Genomic DNA, 26,127 nt, shown 5'->3' with positions numbered 1-26,127 from the left:
AAGTCATTCATAATGTTCGAACACAATAGATGTTCTAAAATCCTGCTGCATATCGACGTTAACGATATGGGCCTGTAATTTAGTGGATTACTCCTACTACCTTTCTTGAATATTGATGTGACCTGTACAACTTTCCAATCTTTGGGTGCCGATCTTTCGTCTAGCGAACGGTTGTATATGATTGTTAAGTATGGAGCTAATGCCTCAGCATACTCCGAAAGGAACCTAATTGGTATACAGCCTGGACCAGAAGACTTGCTTTTATTAAGCGATTTGAGTTGCTTCACTACTCTGACGGTATTTACTTCTACGTTGCTCATGTTGGCAGCTGTTCCCGATTCGAATTCTGGAATATTTACTTCGTCTTCTTTTGTCAAGGCATTTCGAAAGGCTGTGTTTAGTAAATCTGGTTTGACAGCACTGTCTTCGAGAGTATCTCCATTGTTATCGCGCAGAGAAGGCATTGATTTGAAACTTCCTGGCAGATTAAAACTGTGAGCCGGACCGAGACTCGAACTCGGGACCTTTGCCTTTCGCGGGCAAGTGCTCTACCAACTGAGCTATCCAAGCACGACTCACGCCCCGTCCTCACAGCTTTACTACTGCCAGTACCTCGTCTCCTACCTTCCAAACTTAACAGAAGCTCTCCTGCGAACCTTGCAGAACTAGCACTCCTGAAAGCCGGCACGGTAGCTCAGCGTGTTCGGTCAGAGGGATACGTGCCCTCTGTAACAAAAAACTGAGTTAATCGATCATCAACGAACATAAACGGATGTCTTACGGCGTCCTCCCCGAGCAGATGCAACGAACAAATGCGAACAAAAATGCCGCCACGGTAGCTCAGCGTGTTCGGTCAGAGGGTTAGCTACCCTCTGTAATAAAAAAAACTGAGTGAATGGATCAATAACGAACTTCAACGGGCGTCAGGTGACGTCCGCCACGAACAATTGAAACGAAAAATAACGAACAAAATGAGATTTGCCCGCGAAAGGCAAAGGTCCCGAGTTCGAGTCTCGGTCCGGCACACAGTTTTAATCTGCCATGATATTTCATATCAACGCACACTCCGCTGCAAAGTGAAAATCCCATTCTGAAGGCATCGATTGTTTCTTGCCGCTAACATACTTCACATACGATCAGGATCTCTTTGGATTTTCTGCCAGCTTTCGAGACAAAGTTTCGTTGTGGAAACTGATATAGGCGTCTCGCATTGAACTCCGCGCTAAGTTTCGAGCTTCAGTAAAGGATCGCCAATCTTGGGGTTTTTGCGTCTGTTTAAATTTGGCATGTTTGTTTCGTTGTTTCTGCAACAGTGTTTTAACCCGTTTTGTGTACCAAGGAGGATCAGCTCCTTCGTTTGTTAGTTTATTTGGTATAAACCTGTCATTTCGACAGCGGCATTGTGAGCGAGGAGATTGATTGCGCAGATCTAAAGGTTACAGCAGAGCTGTCGCCGGTAGAAAGCCGACTGCACGTTGGCTTTTATCTCGAAAGAATGGTGATAATTGAGAAGTCAACAGAGGACGTCGTGGGTGGCGGAGCTCTTCCGCGTCGCGGGACGCACGACACCTCCTCGTCTGCCGCTGGTCAGTGACGGCAGGTCTTTTACGTAAGCGCGGGAGACCTCGCTCCCTGGGAGCCGGCGCCCGCCGTATGTTTGGGCTGGGGGTGGAGAGCCGTACCCCTCCTCCGGCACAGCCCCGCGGCCTGGGTGTGGACGCCGTCAGAGTCGGGAGCAGGGCGCGCGTGCCGGCCAGACAGTGGGCACCCTCCCCCCTCCACCCACCTCTGTCGCGCTGCCCCCCTCCAGCGCTCCCTGGAGACGACGCTGGAAGACGCCCTGCCGACCGGTGAAGAGCGGCGCCAAAAAAAGCCAGCCCGCCGTATATAAGGCCGGTGGACAGCGGCGTACTGCAGACGCACTTGCCGCGTGTCCTCAGCAGATCAGCAGCAGCAGTAGCAGCAGCAGCAGCAACAGCGACCATGCAGTCCTTGGTGAGTAGTCACGTAACAAGCTGCCTCATCTCCAGTGTAGACGCCGGCTGGTGGTCTAGCGGTTAAGATCGCTGCCTGGGTTCGAGTCGCGGCTTGGTCGGAAATTTTCTTCTCTCGGTGACTGGGTTTTTGTGTTGTCCTCGTCATTTCATCTCGTCGTAATAGACGCACAAGTCGCCGAAGCGGCGTCAGAAAGACTTGCACCAGGCGGGCGAACCAACCCAGACGGGGTCTCTCGATCCATAACGCCATACGATAGTTTCATTCCATTTTCTCACAATGTAGTTCCCTCTAGTTTAGTACGAGTGCAGACTCCACCCTGCATATTTTTCCGACGACATAGACCATCATACATTCAGTTGGCACTCTATCTAGGACATATATACTCCTCCAGCGAATGTATTTTCTGTCCTGCTCCATTCGCATCTTGAGCGAAGGAAAAGTTGGTGTCAAAATTAATAGTTTCCGCTTGTTTCTAGAGCGCCGCTGCACCGTATTTGTGTGCTGAATTAATGAATACCCGCTCCAGTTGCAACATTTCTGTCCAAGACCAGTTTCGTCTTTTATATGGAAGCTGTTATCCAGTGTATCACAAAATAGCGTTGTAGCGAAGCCCACTTCTCTGGTCCGGTAGGAATGGCTACAGTATAAAAGCCAAAACCGTCTCTGAACTCAAATAAAGCAGCAGCTGTAGCGGATATTCATTATCTTAACTTCATAATCCCTCAGCGAGATACACGATGACGACAGTATCCTTCTAATACAGCTTCTCCGAATTTACTCGACGGGTTACTGCGAGAAGTATGACTTCTTCCAAGGGTTACCATGAAAGTTGCCCGATCATTTCTGTTGCACTATCATAGTAGCTGTACCGACCTGTTACGATCCCAACATCACGGTTTTGAATCCGTTTCATGTCTGCTGACATGCCTGTTTGATAATCCATAAACACTGGAACAATATTTAAAAAGCGTAATAGTTTGTCGCCGCTTGATGATACTTCTTTACTACGACTGATTTCTGTGCTCAGACCATCATCAGGTATTATACGACGTTTAGACCAGCTTAACATGACGATATAAAAAAAAAACCTATGGCGTCAAATAGAATAAAATTCGTCATGTGTAACTGTTGTCGAGTAGTAAAACATAGAGTCCGGCACCAGTATTTTATGCAGAGGCAGTCTACAAACTCTTCATATATAGAACAAAGTCTACAACTTTTTTTATTAACACTGTAACGTATGATGCATTTTATGCTGTTTGATCCATAGCTTTTATATCGCTATGTAATCCGTTTTAAAACAGGTGAGATGTCGCAGTGGTTAGCATACTGGAGTCGCATTCTGCAGGACGACGGTTCACACTCGCATGTGGCCATTCTAATTTAGATTTTCCGTCATGTCCCTAAATCGCTCCAGGCAAATGCCGGGATGATAACTTTGAAAGGGAACGACTGATTTCCATTTCCTTAAAAAACAGTCCGAGCTTGTGCTCCGTCTCTAATGACCTCGATGTCGACGGGACGTTAAACTGTGCTCTTCCTTCCTTCCTTCCTTCCTTTCGCCGTTTCAATATCTTAAGCCACTGGAACCGGTTTTAATAAATACTGGAACAGAACTCTAGCGTTGCTCGCACTAGGGTCTTCTATGCGATTCTTGCACAGAGGCACTGCACCTTCGCAGAATTTTCCTAAATGATTTTGCTTGGTCATCTCATTTCATACCAGTTCTTGCTATTACACCCAAATACTTATGTGATGTAACTTGCTCAGTCTGCCACCTGATGGTACGATGTGAGCCTCGAATCGCATCGCATTAGTACTGTTAAGAAAAAAAGTCAACAAACGGCCACTCTTTGCTTTATATTGACGACAGCTTTTCGTTTTAGATCTCTCGCACGAATTTTCTTATATCCCTTTTTAACGCAACAGTATACTTTCCTCCAGCGTGGCGGAAGACACTGTTTCTCCCTCCACATCCGAATATTCACCTGGGAAGTAATTTATTCTGGTAACGCTATGTTTAACGCCATCGATGTATTTCTTGTTGGTTGAGATTGCTACGCTTTCAGCATTACGAAACTCAAATGGTTCAAATAGCTCTAAGCAATATGGTCATCAGTCACTGAGGTCATCAGTCCCCTAGACTTAGAACAACTTAAACCTATTTAAAGTAAGGACAGCACACACATCCATGCCCGAGGCAGGATTCGAACCAGCGACCGTAGCAGCAGGGCGCTTTCGGACTGAAGCGCCTAGAACCGCTTGGCCACAGCGGCCGGCCATTACGAAGCATGATTAAAAATGGACAGGGTGTATTTCTCAGATCACGGAGGAACTACAGGGGTTTCTTTACCCAGGGCTTATTTCACCTCTGGCAATGATTTGGTGATGTGAAAAATGCCAAGTTCCACCCTCGTTATAAGTCTGCATTGAATTGTATTTCCCCCCTATAACTACCTAGGTGAGTGAGTTCAAAGCTCGGAGGATCCGTGCCTGCAACACACTGCCTTGAAGGTTAAAGACAGTTATACTACATGCTACTCTTCCTAACCGTGGGAGCGTTTTCGTCTGCGAACGTGCCTCATTTCCAGCTCCATATGTTCTGATCTAATATCTAACAGCTTTCCCCTTCTGCGACTTCTTGTATCCTCAACATGAATAACAAGAGTGGCTCTGAGCACTATGGGACTTAACTTCTGAGGTCATCAGTCCCCTAGAACTTAGAACTACTAAAACCTAACTAACCTGAGGACATAACACACATCCATGCCGGAGGCAGGATTCGAACCTGCGACCGTAGAAGTCGCGCGGTTCCAGACTGAAGCACCTAGAAACGCTCGGGCACTTCGGCCGGCCAATAATTAGAATACATAAGCCGTTATGCACTATTGTCTAATCTTCCTCCACCAAACGATGGCCAAGTAGTCGTTGGGCATGTTACGGAAAGAGCAAGGTTCAAATAGGCACCATGCCATCCTGGATTAAACCGCGACAGTATCTTCTGTATTATTCAATGTAGCTCCAGTGTAGACGCCCAGTCACTCTGAATGCTGGAGGTTTTACTTGGATCCAGTAGTAAATCCTTTGACATTAAACTCCGCGGCAAGAGTAACCACAGCACAGCACTTCGCTTAATTTTTGAGTCCTCTGCGTGTGCAGTTACTGTCGCACGCGGACATACCGGAGTGGGATGGTGGCGTTACGTTGTGGTTAGCCACAGCACGAGAGAGAGAGCCGCAAGCTCTCTGCTGAGTCAGCGCAAGCCTCTCCAATGAGTAGCAGCGAGTAGCACACGTCTCGTACTCTGCAGTCCTACTCCGCATCCGTTGCAAGGTCTTGTTCAAATGAATAACTTCTCGTGTACGGGCAAGGAACATCTTCATTATAAGGCCACCTCTCTTTTAAATAGCATTCTGTATTTTTTATTCAGCACACAGCTTACCTTCCACAAGACTTGTCCAAAAAAGGAACCAATGCGTACCATTCATGTAATCTTGACATCATTTATAAAGGTTCACAAAACTGACTTTGGTTCTCCTGTATCAGCACGGATTTACGTAACTCGTCGACTTCCTCGAGATGACAGTAAACAATTGGAAACCCAAGAAAAATGCACTCCTATCATTCAGTAAAACTTTTGTGGTAGAAACTTTGTGTGAGTGCAATGCAGACCATCGAAGAGAAGGAAGAAACTCTGCTCATCTGTGGAGGACGTAAGTTTGCAGAACTGTACTGACCGGCGTGGTTTTTCCTTGAGTTTACTTTTTTGCTGTCGTATCCAGCAGGTGGACGGATTGTGTTACCCCAGATACATATACTGTGTGCTAGTAAAGTGGTTTTCTGTTATGTTTTTAATAACATCGTGTTTACGTGCATGGTACAGTGTAATACGTTTTTGAACAGGTCTTGAGGAGAGATTACTAGATAAAAAAATAGGGTGTTATTTAAAAGGAGCTATTAATATCTTAGTAACGAACGAAGTTACGAGAAAGACTATCATGTTGGTTAATGTCCCCGTGGGAGCTAAACAAAATCTGCTTAATCCCTTTTTTAATTAGCTTCTGGGTAAAGTTATTTAGGTTGTTCAAGATAAATGGGACAACAGAAATCGTGTAGCACCACCTATCCTGTATCGATGAATATACACAATATGAGACCAGTTCCTCCGATTCTTCTTTCATGTCGATGGAAGTTACAGGGCAGTCAGCTCCAAAGTCTTGGGGATAGACTTTTTCTTTTATTTTTGTTGTATTTATTGATTGTCATTTTACACGCTATCGATTTCGAAGTTAGGTCAGGTACTTTGATAGGACTGAAGAACCAGCCAAGTTAGGCAGGGTTGTGCTTTCTCTGACTGCCTCAGAGTCTGCATGCACCAGCTTCCCTTGAAAATCGATATAACTATGGAACTGTAGGGAACGCTAAAACAGATAGTGCATACAGTGCGACGCGACAGATAGTGTGAAAAAGAAAACATTATCAGCCCGACAGGATGGAATGCTTTCTGGAAAAAGCAAGCCTGTACGTCGTTCTCCATTGGGAAGTATCTTGGGAAGCGAAAATAGCGGCACTTGCGGAGTTACAGAGGACCGCAACTACTCACGGTCTGGGCAAAAGCCAGTCGCTCGCTTTGATATTTGCAGGCGATGCAGTTGGGGACGGGGCAAGTTGCAGGAACTGGAATACTGGGAGAAGCAGGAAGAGTTACCGTTAATGGTAGCGTCGTACAAAGAATAAGTTACGCTCAGTAGGCCAAAAACCAAGTAGAAACTGATTCCAGGAAATAGGAGCACTCACCCGATAGTTACACCATCGCAGATCAGTCATTAGAATCAATCAAAACCTCAGCTCGTGGCAACCATCAGGAGCGTTTCACAATAAATAAGCCACATAAACCTGGCATGGAGGGATGAGATGCGTTTAAAGAGGCCCAAGCAAGTCTAAAATGAAAGTCTCTAATGTACGTTTTTACTTAACATTTATCAATCTGAGACCGTTACAGATTTGGATTGTCGGAAGAGATCGGAAAGTCTCACATAAGGGGTATGGAATGTTCCACAGTATGGGATACACTACTAAAAGAAGCTGTGCATTGTGGAAAAACTTACTTTCAAAATTACCATTGCATAGGTTCCAGAACAAGTCCAGTACAATATATTTTTCTTCCCTATTCATCTCTCATGACCGCAATGACAGTAAAATTGTATAGGTGAACTTTTACGCAAGTGTACCGTAGTCGTTCTTCCATTGCATCATCCACAGGTGTAATGGTGAGATAAATTGGTACATCACGCACACATCGCCCACGCTATCAGTCTGTAGCTTTCAGATCGGTCAGGAACTGTAGGCCAGTATCTTTCCCCACCTCTTCGATCGCATACCAATAGCTAACATTCATTCCATTCGATACGTCAATCTGAACTCCACCTGCTACACTCATTTACGAACGCCCATCATTCTGATGGACAGAAAATGGGCCCGCATCTCGTGGTCGTGCGGTAGCGTTCTCGCTTCCCACGCCCGGGTTCCCGGGTTCGATTCCCGGCGGGGTCAGGGATTTTCTCTGCCTCGTGATGGCTGGGTGTTGTGTGCTGTCCTTAGGTTAGTTAGGTTTAAGTAGTTCTAAGTTCTAGGGGACTGATGACCATAGATGTTAAGTCCCATAGTGCTCAGACCCATTTGAACCATTTTTGAACAGAAAATGGAAACGCGGCGCGCCGGCAAGTAGATGGATATACCATGCCACAACCGATCTCAGCGAAGTTTGCGGACGGATTCCTCCACGGACGACCTTGAACTGGTGGCGGGGGTGGATTCCGAGCCAACAGTCTCTGTGCCCGCACACCGGGGGCCTCACGCACTGCGAATGTAAACACTTACGACGGGCGAAGTATCGCCCTGAAAGTGAAGTGGCCGAAGAGGCGGACTTATCCTTCTCCGCGCGTTCCCAGTATGCGTCCGGAATCTGAAGTGCTTGTTTTCGTGAAAATATGTATGCGCATGCCTAACAGAACACGGAATCCGTGGATGCCGCTTACCGATTCATCTCTGAAAAGGTCAGTTTTGAAACGACTGATGCCTGTTGAACATCACAATAATCCGTCGTCTATATCTGAAACATAATTTTCGTAGAGTTACAACAGATTTCGTCCTGAGTGATGTAGACATTACTGTATGACCTCAAATTGTATATTACCTTTGAGAAACCACCAAAGTTATCTAACCACGGTAAATACTGCAGTTCCGTCGTTAGGCTCAAATACCAGTCCAGCTGTCATGAGTCTAGTTTTCTAAGATCCCTACAAGGCGAATGTCGATATCTTTCCTTAAAGTAGACGACATGCATTTCCTTCAAACATCGTCGTTTTGTATTCCGCCTCTATTTCGACGCTAACAAAGCTTACAGTTGTAATTCTTTTCTTTTTGGCGCCGTTATAAGAGAAGAGTTCCCTGTCTAGCGACTCCTTTCAACTGCCACGCCACAGAAACGATTAGTTCGTTTATTAAAAATGGCAGATAGGGAAATATTTGAAAGTTAAATAAAGAAAAAAAGAGAAAGACTGTAAGAAATCTTTCGTAGTCCGATTGACCCAAATCTCTAACAGCTGCTACGTTGCCGGAGCCATTTTCACCGACGATATTCTGTGTTAATTATCAGATAGATAAAAATAGATGTCAAGTTTTTTCTTTTCATGCTGCGTCTTCTAGCTGGTTTTGAGCTGACGATCACGTTTCCCTTCCTATGCCAATTTCTTGGTTCCTAATGTACCATTAATAGCGGAAGCGTTCGGCTCAACATACTCGTTATGAATATTAAGAGTTATAGACTGTCTGCTTACGTAAAACAGTTCTTGCAACTGGAATTTGTTATAGTCCTGGACTCTGTTCACCATTTAGAAATTTAGCGTCCTCGGTGGAGGAAATGAAGATACGAATTTTAATCGGTTGGAAGAGCTCCAAGACGTCGGTTGTTTAGTCGCCTAGTTATAAAGGCACAGTGGATCATATCCTGAGCAAAATGAGTTTTGCGTTAATATGTGGAGAGTTAATGGTGTGGGAGAGGGACTGCTGCCAACAAATAGCTAACTGGAACAGAATAAAGGGTGCCACGGAGCTTAGAGGATTTTGTCATACGAAAGGATCACAATCAAGAGCACTACGTGCTCTCACTCCAGGAGACATTGCCAAGGAGTTAGGAATTTCACCCAGGATATCGACGCAGTATCTATTAATAAGGAATTTTGCAACAGTTCCTGTCTTCCACTGGTCACTTGTGGTGAAACTTTCTCCCGCCGTCTGGATCTTGGGCTACCCCGAAATAGAATGCCAGCGCACAAGCACATGTTAGTTCAAATATGGTTCAAATGGCTCTGAGCACTATGGGACTTAACATCTGTGGTCATCAGTCCGCTAGAACTTAGAACTACTTAAACCTAAATAAACCTAAGGACATCACACACATCCATGCCCGAGGCAGGATTCGAACCTTCGACCGTAGCGGTCACGCGGTTCCAGGCTGCACATGTTAGTGAAAGCGTTTACGGAGGCGGGCTGTAGAGATATCATTAAGAATACAACTCATCAAAACGAAGAAGAATAGGGAAGGAAATCGGCATTGGTTTTATTTAAATACTTGTCTCAAAATTTTTATGAATGCCACCAAAAAGATTCTAAATTTTTATTATGCTGCAACTAGTGGTAGCAACTTCTTGGTGGAGCACAACCAAAATAAAGTTACCCCATCATTTGCGTTAGATGATTTAGGGAAACCACTTGGATCCTACAAGAGGATGACGGAACAGGGATATGTACTCCTGTCTATGTACAAGCTTCTGTGCCACTTCGCACAGTTTTATGCAGTAGAGTGACAAGTATTTAGTTCTGGCAAGTGTGAGTAACACGGCGAGTTCAGTGATCGGCTCGCACGATACTTGCATTGCCGGGTTACGATCCGGAACATCGCGCTGGCGCTTAGCCCAAACGGGTGTCGGTACTGCGTACTGATCTGAATCTGTTAGCCGTAGTTCAGGGGATTGGGGGGGGGGGGGGGAGGGGGGGGAGGAGGGAGAAATCTACGCGTTAGCATCTTGCTTTCTCGGAACGCAATAGCAAACGACTTTACATAAAGAACCTATAAGAGAATTGTTGAGGGCGAAAAGAACGCTTTACTTCTGGCAATAACAGAATGACGAGCACTTCCAGTTATACGGGCACTGGCAGAAAATATGACAGATTTAGAGCTTTTCCCTAGGGACATGCATGTTCAGAGAGTTCATCCAGAAAAAAAAAATCACTGAATTTCGTTTTATTGCTCGAACTATGGAAAATTAATGTAGTAAGGCCACTCTATTTGCAAACGTCGACGACGCGGAAGCTGAGGTAAACTTCGAGTAGATATTTATTCTTTATGAGACATTATAAGCATTTTTCATATTGATATGTTCTCTCTGTTTCTTACTAATAGATTTAATTATTATGTAATTGATATTGCTTAAATTGTCTTTTCAGGCTGACGCAAACTTTCTTAAGTGTCTGGTGTACATTAATGCACACGAATTCTCAGGTCTGTTGCCAGTAGTATCACTTGGACTGTCATTTCATTTCTGCCGCATTTTATTTTATTTTTAAATCTAGCAATATAGTAAATTAAACTCTCCATGTGGCGCTAATCTTCTTTACCGCTACGTAACAACTATACCCAGCATCCCGTAAATGCGCTTAGCATTTTCTTATCTTTCTCTGTTCGTACATACCTTACTTCTCTTTCCAGAGGCAATTTAGCTATTCGCGGATGCCCACGCGTGTCACAGCTGCAACTCCTCCCGTTTTCCGTTTTCCTTTTACATTTTAGATTTGTTCTGGCCGCTCTTCGTAATTTTCGTGCGATACCTCATTGCAATTGTTAGCTGTTTTCTCTTTCTCATTTTTACTGTCATATACATTTCATTTCCACACACTCTAATGTTTCAGAGAAATATTTTCAGACACTATTTCCTTAGTTATGTATCAGTTTTAATGTAAGTTAACTTTCATTACGGAACAAAGCTTTTTTCGCCTGGTTCAGATTATGATTTCCCCCTTACCACGGGAGTTTTTTACAGTGTTGTTTATTTGGTAGCAGAATTTTTTTCATACTTCTCTGCATATACCAAATCATTTAAATAAGTATCGCCATGCCCTATTTCAGGAGAACATGCTTTTGTGAATTAAAGTATTTCAGCATTCAGTTACTATGCCCAGTGGGCGGGTCAAGTAGTACTTCCTCCAATAAAGTGTCATTTATTTTCGGTATTCGCTTTCATTACTTTCGCCAGGGAAGTAGAGATACGGAAAAGCTCCGCCATAACAAAAACGCTAGGTTAACGATGCATGGGAGGGGAGGAAGAAAGATTATGCTATCATGTCCCGTCAACGTCGGGCTCGTTAGAGTTCGTAAATAAATTCGGAGCATCAGACTAAAATTCAGTCAAACAAGAATAAACAAAAACACGAATGCGGCGTACTCTACGTTCGGTACGTTAATCATAGCGCCGATTGAAAACAGTCTGAGACTTATCCACAGTTAGCAGGTTCGTCTGCTGGCAACCAATGTTTGAATGCTAGTCTGACCTATGTGTCAAAGCAAGAGGTCCTTGAACTTGGGTGCGACGTTTGTAAGAGCACGCGCGACGGTGCGTGAGTTGCGTGGGAAGCGCAGGTGGGCGGCGGCCGCGCTTTCAGGAATGTGCGTCGGTACACTCCAGTCAGATTAAGTCCTGTCACCGGTGGAGGACACGTTGCTCCACAAAACTCTCCGATCAGGAAGGAAGAGTTGCTTTTTCAATGGCTAAGGATTCTGTAAGCGTCTTCTGATTTCTGGGTGTTACCGTATCCAGAAACTATCTAATTTTTAGGTACACTTGTAACTCAAGGATATGATACTGGACAGCCGTGAGGAGGGATGGAAAAAAGTAGTTTATAAAATTACCTGTATGCCTTTCGCGAGCAAATGCTCTACCGTCGGGGCAATCCAGGCTCGACTCACAATCTCCACACACTGTGGAAGGCACGAGAGCGATACTTGTGGAAGATGAGCTATAGAGATCGGTCGTGAGAATAGATAGCTCAGTCGCTAGAGCATTTGCTCACGAATGGCGAAGACTGCCGGTTTGAGTCCCGGTCCGGTACACAATTGTAATCTGCCAGGATACTGCAGACAAGCGCACACACTCTTCTGCAGAATGGAAAGTCATTCTGGGAACAATCCCCCAGGTTGTGACTGTGCCGTTCCTTCGCAATATCCTTTCTTCCAAGAATGATAGTGCAGAAAGTCAGACACGAGAGCTTCAGCGAATCTGGAAGGTAACGGATGAGATACAGGCGCAAATGACGCTATCTGGATAACTGCCAGTAGAGCATTGGAGAGCTCCTTTAGCTTTTTAGGTGGCACCAGGAAAGTGATCAGACTGTCTTTCAAGCAGGATGACACTTTTCTCTGGACGCTTGTGCAATCTTAAATTTTGCTATGTCTCTTCTGAATCCTTTCCTGACGAATGATTAAGTTCTACTTACAAGGCAAAAGGCAACAGTTTCCTCCTGCTACTAGTACGGAAGAGCAAGTAAAACGATACTGGGGAGAAAAACTACGATACTGCAATTTTCGGAACTTGCTGCTGCAACTGCAGGTCGTACCATCTTCATGTTGGTTTTACGTAATTCCCCACATCACTTACGGTGATCAGTGGAGTATCTCGAAAGTTTTTCATGAAATCCTCTCCAAGTGTTTGTCATCTGTAAAATCAAGCAGCTGACAATGTTTTTACGCCGTAGGTCTAAGGAAGAAAAGTAGTAGCACTGTTATTCAAATTGGTAACGGTCAGCAAACCAAAATTGCAGTCTCACAGTGGACTACGAGATGAAAGAGCAAGATGTCAACCCGACAACATTTAGGACAGTAATCTCCTACGCATGATTAGCGAGAAGAATTCAATGTAGTAGAGGAGCGACTACACGCGGAAGGAATGTTGGAGTCTTTTGAACCTCCTCCGCGGCGCACTTAACAAAGAGCGTGCAGTATGTGCTCTGTTATTAACAGAGCGCCTGGGAGACGTGACTGCTACGCACGTTTTGTCAGTTTGTCAGACACGCAGCTGTTTGTCAGTCGGCGCAGTAGATGCCGGGCCATTGTCGATGCTGGGTGGAAGCCTTCACGTACCTGCCAAATAAGGACAGCTCATTCAAGGAGCCGCTAGCAGCTCGAAATATCCATATGAATAGCCGCTATCCTTGTTAGGGCCTCTTGTGTTTCGGTCGTCCTTTTCACCTGCGTCATTTCCCATCACATAGTTATTTTCTTTTCTTCCACATCAGACTAGGTGAAAACAAAGCTTGTACCCATATCAAGCCTCATTTATACGATTCGCAAACATTTACAAAATGTTTGCACTGCACTCTTTAACACGAGATGATACTAGTCGCGGACAGATCGGGTACAGAAATTCCGTCCCCGGTGTGGTGAGGGAGGGGGGGGGGGGAGAACGGGGGGGGGGGGGAGAGGGGGATGACGTGGCCCGAAGAACAGCGTCTGGCAACTCTTTACCACCAGAATTACCAAATCCAATAATTAATCATTCCAGCCGCATGAAATTACGGGACAAAGGCTAGAAAAACGAATAATAATAATAATAGTAATAATAAGATTCTTAGATTCCTTTTTTAACTGGTCAGCTAGGCCACCAATCATCTCATCATTTCTCATTTCTACATACCTACAACATCCAACATCCTCTTAATTTTTGTCTGCCCTTACAGTTTTCCTCCTCTATTCCTCTCTGACTCCTAGTCAAACTATTTCCACTGTTCCTTGTCACTTTCTGATAACAACATTGTTACATACTACTTTTTCTTTCACATTTCCACTATTACCTTTTCATTTCGCACGCTATACTCCCATTGAAGTTTTAAATCTCTTTTTCTCCGAAGCGTATTTCAAACGTTTCCAGTTTAGTCTCCTCCCGTTTTCCTACGGTACTCGCTCCCTTTCCATACACAACTGCTCTCCGGACACAGGTTTAAAATCATTTTTCTCAGTCTCTTATCAATGTTTCACAACAGCAGAGAGATTTGTTAAAAAAAAAGACATTTTCGCCGATTTAGTTCTAGTGCCTCTCTACGCCCGGCTCTCAGCGTCTGTTCAAAGGGAAAGGTGTGGAGGCGACACAGAACTCCACCCACTCTCCCTTCCTTTCGTTTCAACACGACACTGCGCAAATACTCATTAGTATTCGTCCATACGATACGGTGCCGCACTTGACACACTGTGAGAAGAGAAGCGAGGCAGCATCTCATTCTTTCAGTATGCCTGTTTCGAGGTTCGAAATAATGACGAAGCACCTAGCGCCATTCACAGCAAAGTAAATAGTAATCGAAGACGCTATGTAGCTGAACCAGAAGTTCGGAAGCCCTTTCACGGTTTCCAAAGACGAAGCTGCTGTGAAACACTGGCAATCCTTCAAATGTCGTGATAGTAGCTCCTGCCTCTCACACCACAAGCGTTACCTTAATCTTTACATGTTTGCCATGTGCTCAAAACCACTCCTGTAACCAGCTTTAGACACTAGCAAATAAGCACTCTGGACCGTGCTGAATATGTATTCGTTTACAAACAAAGACTTCCTACAATCTCTTATTAACACACGCTGGGAGCCACATTCAAGAAGCGAGGTCTGAGCTCATCTCCGTAAATGACGTAATCACTCTCACCTTGTCGGCGCGACTCAGAAGGCATACCTCAGGAGTTGGTGAGGCAGATGACTACGGAGATAAAACTTAATTGCTTTACAAACTAGCGGTTGTTAGCGGGACGACGCCGGAAGGTGCTAGCTGTTCATTAACGGTAACAGTTCGTAGTCATGTAGGGCACGATGTCCTAGTTAGCTTCTCCGGTGCTAGAATGCAACTCAGTTCGAATGCTTGACTACTGATCTTAGTTTGACGAATCCATTGCCACTATACGTAGTTACTTCAGAGGTAATACGATACATTTCGACTTATGTGTACTGCACTGCTCCACGGTGTACCTTACGTTTGATTTCGGTTTATATCCAAAACCTAAAATTTCCGCAGATGTACTATATCATTTGACAGTTGCTTATATTTGCGACGTCAGTGAATGTTTACCGTTCTTAACAGTAATTTCCTTAACGGCACAATGCTTCAAATAAATAAACTTTTCTGTAATTTATTTAGATGCTGTGTTTCATTTTTGTTTTTGACGGAGAACAAGTTATTAAACTTGCAATAAGTACTCAAATGGCTTCGTAAAGTTAGTTAATCTGGGAGGAAAGGGAAATATCACACATTAGGCTTTGCTTATCTTTCAATAATAGTTTACTACTATCAGAATGGCTCAAATTTAGTGGATAAGATTCTATTACTACATTATCAATCTGTATGTCACACCAAGCAAATAGCGATCTGGATTCTTATGTCCATTGCTCACATTAAGCTATCATAAGTGGTTGTTTAATAATTTATAGTTTGGTTGCTGAGCTGGTTTTTCAGTTACAAATCTAGAGTTTAGGAGGTTCGGTTTCCACCGTGACCTAAGATTTCGTTCCGTTAGTTATTGTTGTTTCGCGTATCTTACAAATGCCGTTCCACATTAAAATTTGGGTCCTCCCGTAACTGATTGGGCTTATGCATAGGAAGAAGGCAAGTTCATAGCGACTTCGATAAGCTCGTAATTAGTAAAGCAGAGAGTTGAATAAACGAAAAACTGGAGTAGTAATTTCACAAAGTAACTTTATTCTGAATATGTTTCTTTAATACAGGGAGACAGATTCACGCTTGGAACCGACTACAAAGCCTTTTGGGATAAAAAGAAAATTGACAACTGAGCTATACCAGCACATGTCAGGTCTAAATTCTGCGTATCAACGACCAGAACATCACCACTGGTCTCCCACACCAATGAGTTTCTTGTTAACGCCCTTGCACACAATCAAGGTTCGAGTCCCACTTCAACAGACGATTTCAGTACGTCAAAAAAATGGTTCAAATGGCTCTGAGCACTTTGGGACTTAACTTCTAAGGTCATCAGTCCCCTAGAACTCAGAACTACTTAAACCTAACTAACCTAAGGACATCACACACATCCATGCCCGAGGCAGGATTCGAACCTGCGACCGTAGTGGTCATGCGGTTCCAGACTGTAGCGCGTAAAACCGCTCGGCCACCCCGGCCGGCTCAGTACGTCAGGGAGCCTGTTTCATAGTACGTACTCTGCAGAGTGAAAAATTAGTTCTGAGTACGCGCCCATCACTTCTTAGGTACGTTTTATCTAGCAGTAAAATTTCTTTAGCTTCTGTTTCCGGATTATTTCTATGCTGGGGAGAGTTATCTTACCCACCAGGCTTTCCAAGAGTTGTGTACTAAGTTCTCTAAACAGACTAGTTCCGAACTGCACAGCTGCTTGCAGCAGAATCACGAAGCAACGCTAGTCACAGTAACAAATTTTCTTTCGTGATACTTGATTAACGCATTAAATTCGTTTCCATGTTTGAGAACTCGTTGTTAAGCTTTATGTGTCTTGCGTGTGTTTCAGGTGGTTTGTGTCCTGGCTTTGGCGACGGCGGTGTTCTGCGCGCCGCAGCAGGTGCAGGGGCCCACCACGCCACCGGTGCCGATCCTGAGGTCCGCGCTCGACACCAACCACGACGGAAACTACGCCTTCAGGTTTGTCGCAGCAACCTAACCAAAACAGAACCATATTTTGGAAGGCAGGTGCATAACATTTAGTATGCTTATCCTCTGTCCGCCACCGTAATTGAGCGGTCAGTGCGGCTGACTGCCATGATTGGGTCCCGGTTTCAATTCACGGTGCTGCCAGGAATGTTTCCTCAGTGGGAGGAATGGTACGGAGTCCTCTTGTGGCCAACTGGTGAGCTGATCGAGCGATCTGTAACGTTTCTACGGTCAAGAAACCCGACAACGATCAGGAGAACTGCGTGCTGGCCACATACAACTCCACACAGCATGACGCCATTGGTAGGCGATGACCTGGCGGTGTGTCAGGCCAAATTGGTCCGTGTAAGGACTGAACGCAGCCAACGGCCTTGACGCAGTGGTTCCCATCAGATCACCGAAGTTAAGCGCTGTCGGGCTGGGCTATCACTTGGATGGGTGACCATCCGGTCTGCCGAGCGCTGTTGGCAAGCGGGGTCCACTCAGCCCTTGTGAGACAAACTGAGGAGCTACTTGATTGAGAAGTAGAGGCTCCGGTCTCGTAAACCGACATACGGCTGGGAGAGCGGTTTGCTGACCACATGCCCCTCCATATTCGCATCCAGTGACGCCTGTGGGCTGAGGATGACACGGCGGCCGGTCGATACCTTTGGGCTTTCATGGCCTGTGCGGGAGGAGGAAGGACTAAACGCGGAACTTTGCCTTATGTTACCTGCAAATATTCTCTGCAGTACCACATGAAAAGAACAGCGTGTCACTTGCGTCCTCTGAAAGAGAAAGTTTCACGCAATATGCCAGCTACATGACAGCCATTTAATTCTACATCCATTAATTGTGAAAGGTGCATATTGCTACTTCCGATCACAATTTGTAAGTATAGTTCTTAATCTACCACGGCTATATATTGTTACAGTCCACAGGAAAAATGCTGTTTGAAAAAAAAATTAAAAATCTAGCTCATTTGAAAGATGCGCCAGTGATCCAAAACTTTACGAACATTACCCACCATGAGAGTAAACGCCAACTGGTGGTGTTGTGGGCACTTGACGTGTCAAGAAAAATATATAGGTGGAGCGGAGACGAACGGCGAATCGTTGTAGTGACGATACGGACCACAACTGGCGAAATCCACTGACATATTAAGCTGTTTTGACAAAGGCAGTGCAAAAACTTTAGTAAGTGCTCCCCAGTAGTCCCCCTAAGCATTCATTTGTTGACACAACGACTTCGTCAAACACATTTGCAATGGATGGAGGATCATTTGGAACGTGTTGACTAGTCAGACGAAATAATTCTTGTAGTTACAGCAGATCGATGGTCACGGTCACGTCCGGACACCCCGTCATCCAGGCAAACGGCTGCCCGAAATATCCAGCGAGCCACAGATGGAGGCAATATTATGCTATAGGGGTTTCCAAGGAACTTGCGGTAGTAATAGAAGGACCATGGCAGTTATGGATTATGTGCACATTTTTTGGATCACTTGTATCTCTTCTTGCTTTATATTTTCCCCGAAGGCAATGACATCTTCCAAGGTACATGTGATCATGCAAGGAGGCCACGATTATGCTGTAGTTGTTTGTGGGGGATAACAGCAAACTCATTTTCATATAATGGCCACCTAATTCGCCTGATCTGAAGTCGATGGTACGCATGTGGGACGGTATCTGCCGCCAATTCCCAGCCAATCAATGGTCAGTAATTCACTGAAATTGCGAGTTCTTAAGGCCTCCCGATCTATAGAACGTACGCTGCCTATCTGGCCCTTACATGGAAGAAGCAGAAGATCCCTTCGCTTGAAAATTTATTTTTAAGGGAAAAAAGAAATACGAATTTACGAGAACACAGCTTCTCGTGTACTGACGTACCATTACCGAGCGATGTGAACTCGCGTTCGGGAGGACGACGGTTCAGACCCGCATCCGACCATTGTGATTTTGGTTTTCCCTGATTTCCCTCAATCACTTCAGCCAAATGCCGGGATGGTTCCTTTGAAAGAGCGCGGCAGACTTCCATCCCTAACCCGATGAGACCGATGATCTCGGTGTTTGGTCCCCTCCCGCAAATCAACAAACCAGCCAACGTACCATATTAATTGATTTGGCATGACGCACTGAAGTTTTTAACTAACGTGACGCTGTCCTGTTACAAAGTATAGAGTTTCAGATTCTGTTTTCTAAAAGGTGGGAACATTGATATGATCCGATTCGACAAATGAGAATTCGTAGCCAATATTAGGTAAAATGATGGTTCTATAAAGATGGAAGAGAATGTGTTTCCATAGATATCCTAAAAGATGACCACGAAAAGTATATCATTTTAGGTGAGTATTGCCGCCATATTCGCTGATCGTAATAGGTATGCTTAGAAATGAGAATGCTGAAGATTTATAAAGACGACTTCAGTCAGGCACAAATACAAAATCCTAGACGCTGTTAAATGTTACTTTTTCTAGTTTACATAAAAATAATAAAAAGGCTATTGGGACCAAACGGGACGGGGGGGGGGCTAAATATCTCAGGCTGGAATATAGGAAGTGGAGGAAATTTACATGCATACATAATGACCATAAAGCGATTTCAATTCATGAGCCGCCTACATAATGGTAAAGTGATAAATGTCACGCTGAGGTCTATAGAGCTGATTTAAAATGACTGCATACATCAGTGAAACGACGGACCCGTGTATTGCATGCTAAACCTTACGCCCCACCAGTAAGCGCCTCCAGTGGAGGGTGACGAGCTGAGTGTCCTTAGCTTTTGCAGATGCAAGTGTATTGGTGTTCTCGTCCCATTTACGAGACCATTGAAAGCGACAGCAGGGTTAACGAACTTGAGCATCACTGAGGAATGAACCGGAGCAAACCGGTCGTCCTTGTGAGAAGGCGCCTGGCTTTTTTTTTTTCTTTTTAATCTTAGCTCTCGGAATCTAGATCTGCACTTCGAGATAACTCGGCTCAGGATTCCTAAACAGGTTTCTCAGGTTGCGAAAGGACACGTTTTTCATTTTTATGCAGATTCCGGCGGCGGCAGGTTGATTACCTAGCCCTTGTAGGTTGAATGACCATAGACATCGCTGTTTACAAGCGACGGTCGACGTTCGTGGTATCTCGTGACATGCAGTAATTACTGACGATTCCCGAACCAGTTAAGCGTGCGATGTATGGCATTCTCACTTCTGGAGACTTTTTTTCGTAAGGGCGTTGCTGAAAGTGGTATCCACTTCTCTTCTTACCCCAAGCGGGCAAAACAATAAGAACATACATTCTTTTCAACGTATTCTCAGTTCCTGATATTATTACATGTTAGGCAATTGCCGACGCTACGACAATTTATTTTATTACACTTGACTCACATGGGGCAGTGTTCTCATTTTTTGCTACCACTTTTAAAATGTTTTTATACCAATTGCAGGTATAGCTACTTGTCCCAACGCAAGCTCAAAAGACTCCCCCTGACAGACAATGAAATCCGTCTCCCTTATTGATCCATCATATCAGCTACAGCTTTTTCCCATTTATCCCACTACACGTCAGACCTCCCCCCTCTCTCTCCAACTTCTCTCATCCCTTCTATTCTCAATACTACGGCCCTGTCCAGCAATTAAAGCCCTGCTCTCCACCCCAACTTCATCTCTACAGATACTACCCAACGGAACCTATATTAATATTCACATCCTTCACTCCTACAGAACACTTAACGTTTCCACTCCAGTAAACCTTTCTTTTCCCCAGCGCAGGTCCTTCAAGTGCGGTGCTCGTTCGCTGTGCTCGTTTATAAAGAACAGCACAGTTCCTGCAACGTGTTTCAAATACGTATTTTAGGTTTTTATCTTAACCTTTTAGTCTTCCAGTTTTTATTTGAATAATAAAGATGGTATATAAATACTGTAAAAATCCATCTTTTTACAGACTTTTCAAAAAACTTGCAAATTTTTTCATCTTTCAATCAGACTGGTTTCGTTTGCTGCATCTACATCTATACACATACTCCGCAAGCCACCGTATGGTGGGTGGTACCTTGTACCATTGCTGGTCATTTTCTTTTCAACTCCACTTGAATATAGAGCGAAGGCAAAACGACTGTCTATATGCCTCGTATGAGTCCTAATTTCTCTTACCTTATTTTCATTGCTCTTTCGCGAAATGTGCGTCAGCGGCAATAGAATGGTTCTGCAGTCAGCCTCGAACGACTCTTCTCTAAATTTCCTGAATAGTTCTCCTCGGAAACAATGTTGCCTTTCCTCCAGTGATTCTCATTTGAGTTCACGAAGCGTCTCCGTAATACTTGCATGTTGTTCTAAACTACCTTTAACAAATCTAGCAGCCAGCCTCTGAATTGCTACGATGTCTTTCTTTAATCCGACTTGGTGAGTAATCAATAATGAGTCGCACTAGTGTCCTATAGATGAAACACACTTCCCTAAAATTTTCCCAACAACCCGAAGCCGAACATTCGCCTTCGCTACTACAGTTCTTACATACTCATTCTATTTCATACTGCATTGCAACGTTACGCATTGATGTTTAATCGAAGCGACTGTGTCAAGCACCACGCTACTAATACTGTATTCGAACATTATGGTTTGTGTTTCCTAGTCATCATTAACTTACATTTTTCTACATATGGAGGTAGCTGTCATTCATCATATCAACTAGAAATTGTATCCTCCTACAATCACGCAACGGCGTCACCTTACAGTACGCCACTATATCATCAGCAAACAGCTGCAAACTGCTGCTTATCCTGTCCTCAGGATCATTTATCTACATATAGAATAACAGCGCTCCTATCACACTTCCCTTTTTTCTGAGGAGCAATTGCCATCGAAGACAACATACTGGGTTCTGCTACTTAGTTTTTGGCTGAACGACAGAATTTTGCACCACTGGCAGAAAGGGCGAGGAGGATTAAATCTTTCTTTTTCGTTCTTTTGCTACTGCCTTTATCCCGCATTGAGCGCAGGGTCGGCAGGGTTAAGTACGGATTTGGCATGGGGAATTTTAAGGGGTGGCCGGATGCCCTTCCTGCCGCCACCCCATACCCCCGGGATGGAATGAGTGTACCCCAGCTGTCTGCGTCTACTGTAAATCGTGAAATAATGTGAACGTGTTTCAAATGTCTGCGAGTCGTGTAACTGAGACGGGACGGGGGGACCATCCCGGTATTCACCTAGCAGTATGTGGAAAACCGCCTAAAAACTACATCCAGGCTGGCCGGCACACCGGCCATCGTCGTTAATCCGCCGGGCGGATTCGATACGGGGCCGGCGCGCCTACCCGAGTCCAGGAAGCAGAGCGTTAGCGCTCTCGGCTATCATGGCGGGTGTCGAGGAGGATTAAATTACAGTTAAAAAAAAAGTTTGCTTGCGATATGGCTAGTCTGATAGCTTGCTGGCCCGTCCTTATGCACGACAATTACCACATTAAAACTACAAAATACCCGAAATTGTCCAGTGGTGGCAAGTAGAAAGTTGAAAGCAGAAATGTTTTCAAAAGTTTTGTGCATCTGATGTACCTGTCAGAGAGGAAAATAATATCAAAAGATGTTGGAGTAATTACGTCAGTTTCTCAGCAAATGGCAGAGAGGTTAAAATCTTCATCTGCTCATTGTGATTCAGTTTTTCTATGAATTCCCAAAACTTCAAACGACAACGTCGATAGGATGTTATATCTTGCATTTCTTCGTAAGTATTCAATGTTCGTCACTGATTTTTTTAAAATGTTTTTTTGTATCCACAGCTTTGAGACTGGCAACTCGATCGTGCGCGAGGAGCAGAGCGAGGTCCTGAACCCGGGCCAACCGAACCAGCAGCGCGTGGTGCGCGGCCGCTACTCGTACGTCGACCCCGAGGGCCGCGACGTGGTCGTCTCGTACATCGTCGGTGAGGACGGCGGCTTCCGCGCCGAGGGCAACGTGCTGCCCAAGGAGCCCGAGATCCCAGAGGCCATCCAGATCGCGCTGGCCCGCAACGCCGCCGAGGAGGCGCAGCTCAACGAGCAGCAGCGCGCCGAGGTCGCATCCGGCCGATACGTCCTCCAGTAGGATCACCACCAGCCGCCGACCGCCACGATCCCAGCTGCTCTGACGACCCCCGCACTCGTATATCGGCAGCTCCCCATTGGACCTCAGCTACCTTTGCCGTCTGCAGTAGTGTGCCGCACAGTGGTTGCACGTATCCTGCAGACAGTCCAGTAGCAACGCGTCCTTTGGAGCTGCCGACGTACAACTGTTCTGAGCCACCACGGAGGAACCCCAATACGACAACCATCGCTGCTCGTCACGCGCAGGGGTCGACAAGCTGCCAGAGGGTTGTGCAACCAGAATCCCCACATATATCGCTGCCGACTTTTAGAGCACTGTGCCCAGTAAAACGCTATATATCAATCCACAACAAAAAGCGCGTCTCGAGACCAGAGTCTTCCCCGTGTGAAGTACAACACGGGACATCCCTAGAGTGATAGCGTCAAGAGAAAACCTACAGGCAAAAGTTTGTAGTGGTAGTATGCCTTCAATGAAGGCGTCCATATACGTCAGAGATTGGTTAGCGGCGCTAAGACTGTTCGAGATAGAATCTTGTCAGTTTCGAAGCTGCCAATCTTGAGTTTATGTGCAATATTTTCTGTCCGTTTTCTCTTTACAGGATACTACAACACCAAGAATAAAAATTTCTAGATACACCGGGAAGATAAGCTTTTTGTTGTGGTGGCAAACCCCACCTTTGTAGATTACGAAACGTTAGTAGCTCCCCCACTGCCACGCATTTACTGGACACAGCGCTCTCGACTCCGATGCACACTTCACACTTAACAGTACGCACACAACTGTTGCAGGCTCTCGTCTACAGTACTATTGTACATACAGTGTTTCCGCAACCATTTGGCTCGAGACGAAAGACACAAAAACGAACCTGTAGAACTAGAGCACACACTTTCGTTGTTTCGTTATGTAGTTCTGCGCCTCACCAGTATGCCCGTTGCTGTTAAGATCGTGCCATTGCTTCGTGGTCCAAACAGAATCGCTGCTCGCAGCATTGTGGCCTGAATGACTCGTCTAATTACTAACGATGTATACCTTTATACAAAAAGTTTGTCATCATCTGTATGTAAAAATTTGTAAGCAATAAAAATATTTAAGTCAAGGCACTGTCTTCTTTTACTATCAATTTCAATTTACCTTCCACCCCTGTTTCAAGAAAGGATATTATCGATGGCAGCTGTAAAAAAATGTCAGCAATCTCGTAAGGCTTTTTCCTTGTTACATATTTTGCAGACTTTTCACATCAAAATGACAGAGACAAGAAACTAGTCTCATAATGATGCATAATTATCACAACTCAGTGGAGAGGAGCATCTTGTCGAAAAAGGATAGCTGAGTGATACTCAACAAGTTGAGGAACAGCAAAGAATTTCGCTATCGTAAATGTACTAGAAATGCCTTCAAGAAGAAAAGAATTGACTGACAGTTTTGTAGTGTAAAAGCGCGCATGAAATAGTCTTTGGACTGCTACACCCTAGTCTGTCACGTTGGTATGAGTCTCTGAGCCTCACATCTGAATGTTTTGTAGACTGGCTACAGTGCTGACATAAGAGATCGGCTCGTCAAGGAAAGGGACACATTTGAAATTGCCATTATAGCTATTAAAGTATAGGTCTTACTTAAAATCAGGTAATGAATAAATTATCAATGATCGTTGATCATGATGTCGCTGGAACGGAAGACTATTTTTATTTATATTTATTGGCATTTCGTTAACACATGGTCTTTTTAATCTCTATTACAAGTAATTTAACACACAAAAGACATTATCATTCATTAATGTTAGATTACAATCATAAGTTATTGTAGCAAGGCAAACTTTTTATCATAACATAACGAATATATTGAAATGAAATTGGTACAAATAACCACCAAGTAAAGCTGAACTCCATCTACGTTCTCATCGCTCGCTCGAAATACTTCGAGTCTTGTAATGCATCCTAACCTAATAAACTACACTATATCTAATCTGTTCGGTACCATCCGATTTATACATGATTGTACACTTTTAAAACTTTCGTAAGTCCTTGTCGATCATCGCTGCTGTAATTCTAATACTAAATTCTACACCTACTCATAACAACACTATACAGAAGACCAAATAACTGCTGTAAACATGTGAATAGAAAGTAACATAAAGGTCAAGCGAGTAAGATACAGATTTCTACTCTGAAAACTCTCTGAGCAGTTGCATCTGCTGCTAACCACAATTGTCGGTCTCTTAGGTTACACAAATCATCCGAAGCTGCTCCATTCTAACATCCGCCATATGTGAAAAAAAAGCAGGTGATAAAATGGATGCTGATATGAAAATTCTGCCTTCCGAAATTTGCTCTTCGGAGAAGAACGCAGTTAGTACTTTTGACTGTAGCGCGGATGCCAAAATGAGAGCTATATAAAAGCCAAAGACTGAACTGAAAAAGATCTGGAGACGCTCGATAGATGAAAAGCCGATAGACCTAACAGAATGTCAGTTAGATTATTTATAGAACATGCGGAAGAACTGGCTACTCTTTTAGCAACAGTCATTCAAGGTCGCTGAAACTACAACGCATTTCGCGTTACGGAAAGGTGATCAAGAGGTTACAGTCCTTAAGAAGGGTCACAGAATAAAGCCGCCGAACGAAATATGTGCTTTACTGGCGTTAGTTTCCTGTAGGATTATGTAACACTTTATGTTTCCACGTGATGACTGTTTTACCGACTCAAGAACAGAGCTGTGAGAACCAATACTCATTCATCGCCAAGCATTTTCATGCTGTATCTGATTGCACTAGATCTACAGCTGAGAAATTCCTTTTGTATATCAGAGAAATCCATCCGGCAGCTACAGATGACCACTTCCGAATCTTTGCGGCTCCATTATCAATGCTCCTTGCAAGGCGTTAAAATTGTCTTCACAGTACATATAAGAATTACTAATATATGCTATGATAAGACAAGGCATTATGAAAACTAAACTAAACTCCGTCCTAACAGGTCTCGAGGTCCCAACAGTACCGACCAACCGCCATTCCATTCTCAGCCGTTAGGCGAAGGCATTATGACGATATGTTTAATAGCGCGTTGGTCGATTTTGAAACTCAGTAAAGCTGGGGTTCTTCGTGGCACGGATTCGAAAAGTTCTTCGTAGGTTCTGGAAGATGGTTGGTTGGTTTAAAGGGGGGGGGGGGGGGAGGAGGGACCAAACTGCTACGTCATCGGTCCCAGTTCTGGAAGTATGTGGCACCAGACGCCTTCTTCCCGTAAATTTTGGGTCTGTGGTTTTAGGAAGCGGAACAGGAGCCCCATAGATGTGTTCCATCGACGTCATATCAACCGAAATTGATAGTCAAGACATCAGTACTTGGGCACGATTATGGCTTTG

General features: G+C 44.5%; 1 protein-coding gene across 1 annotated transcript; it reads left to right on the top strand.

The window, feature by feature from the left end:
• Positions 1 to 1,847: 1,847 nt before the first annotated feature.
• On the top strand, positions 1,848 to 23,862 carry LOC126203021 (larval cuticle protein 16/17-like). Its single transcript, XM_049937258.1, has 3 exons — positions 1,848 to 1,995; positions 16,583 to 16,713; positions 22,463 to 23,862. Exons 1-3 carry the CDS (start codon positions 1,984 to 1,986, stop codon positions 22,764 to 22,766), a joined length of 447 nt encoding a protein of 148 aa, XP_049793215.1. The 5' UTR covers positions 1,848 to 1,983; the 3' UTR covers positions 22,767 to 23,862.
• The last annotated feature ends 2,265 nt before the right edge of the window (positions 23,863 to 26,127 follow it).

This window comes from Schistocerca nitens, chromosome 9 (genome assembly GCF_023898315.1).
Source record: "Schistocerca nitens isolate TAMUIC-IGC-003100 chromosome 9, iqSchNite1.1, whole genome shotgun sequence".
Lineage (NCBI taxonomy): Eukaryota > Metazoa > Arthropoda > Insecta > Orthoptera > Acrididae > Schistocerca > Schistocerca nitens.
This window is presented reverse-complemented; position numbering and strand designations above follow the sequence as displayed.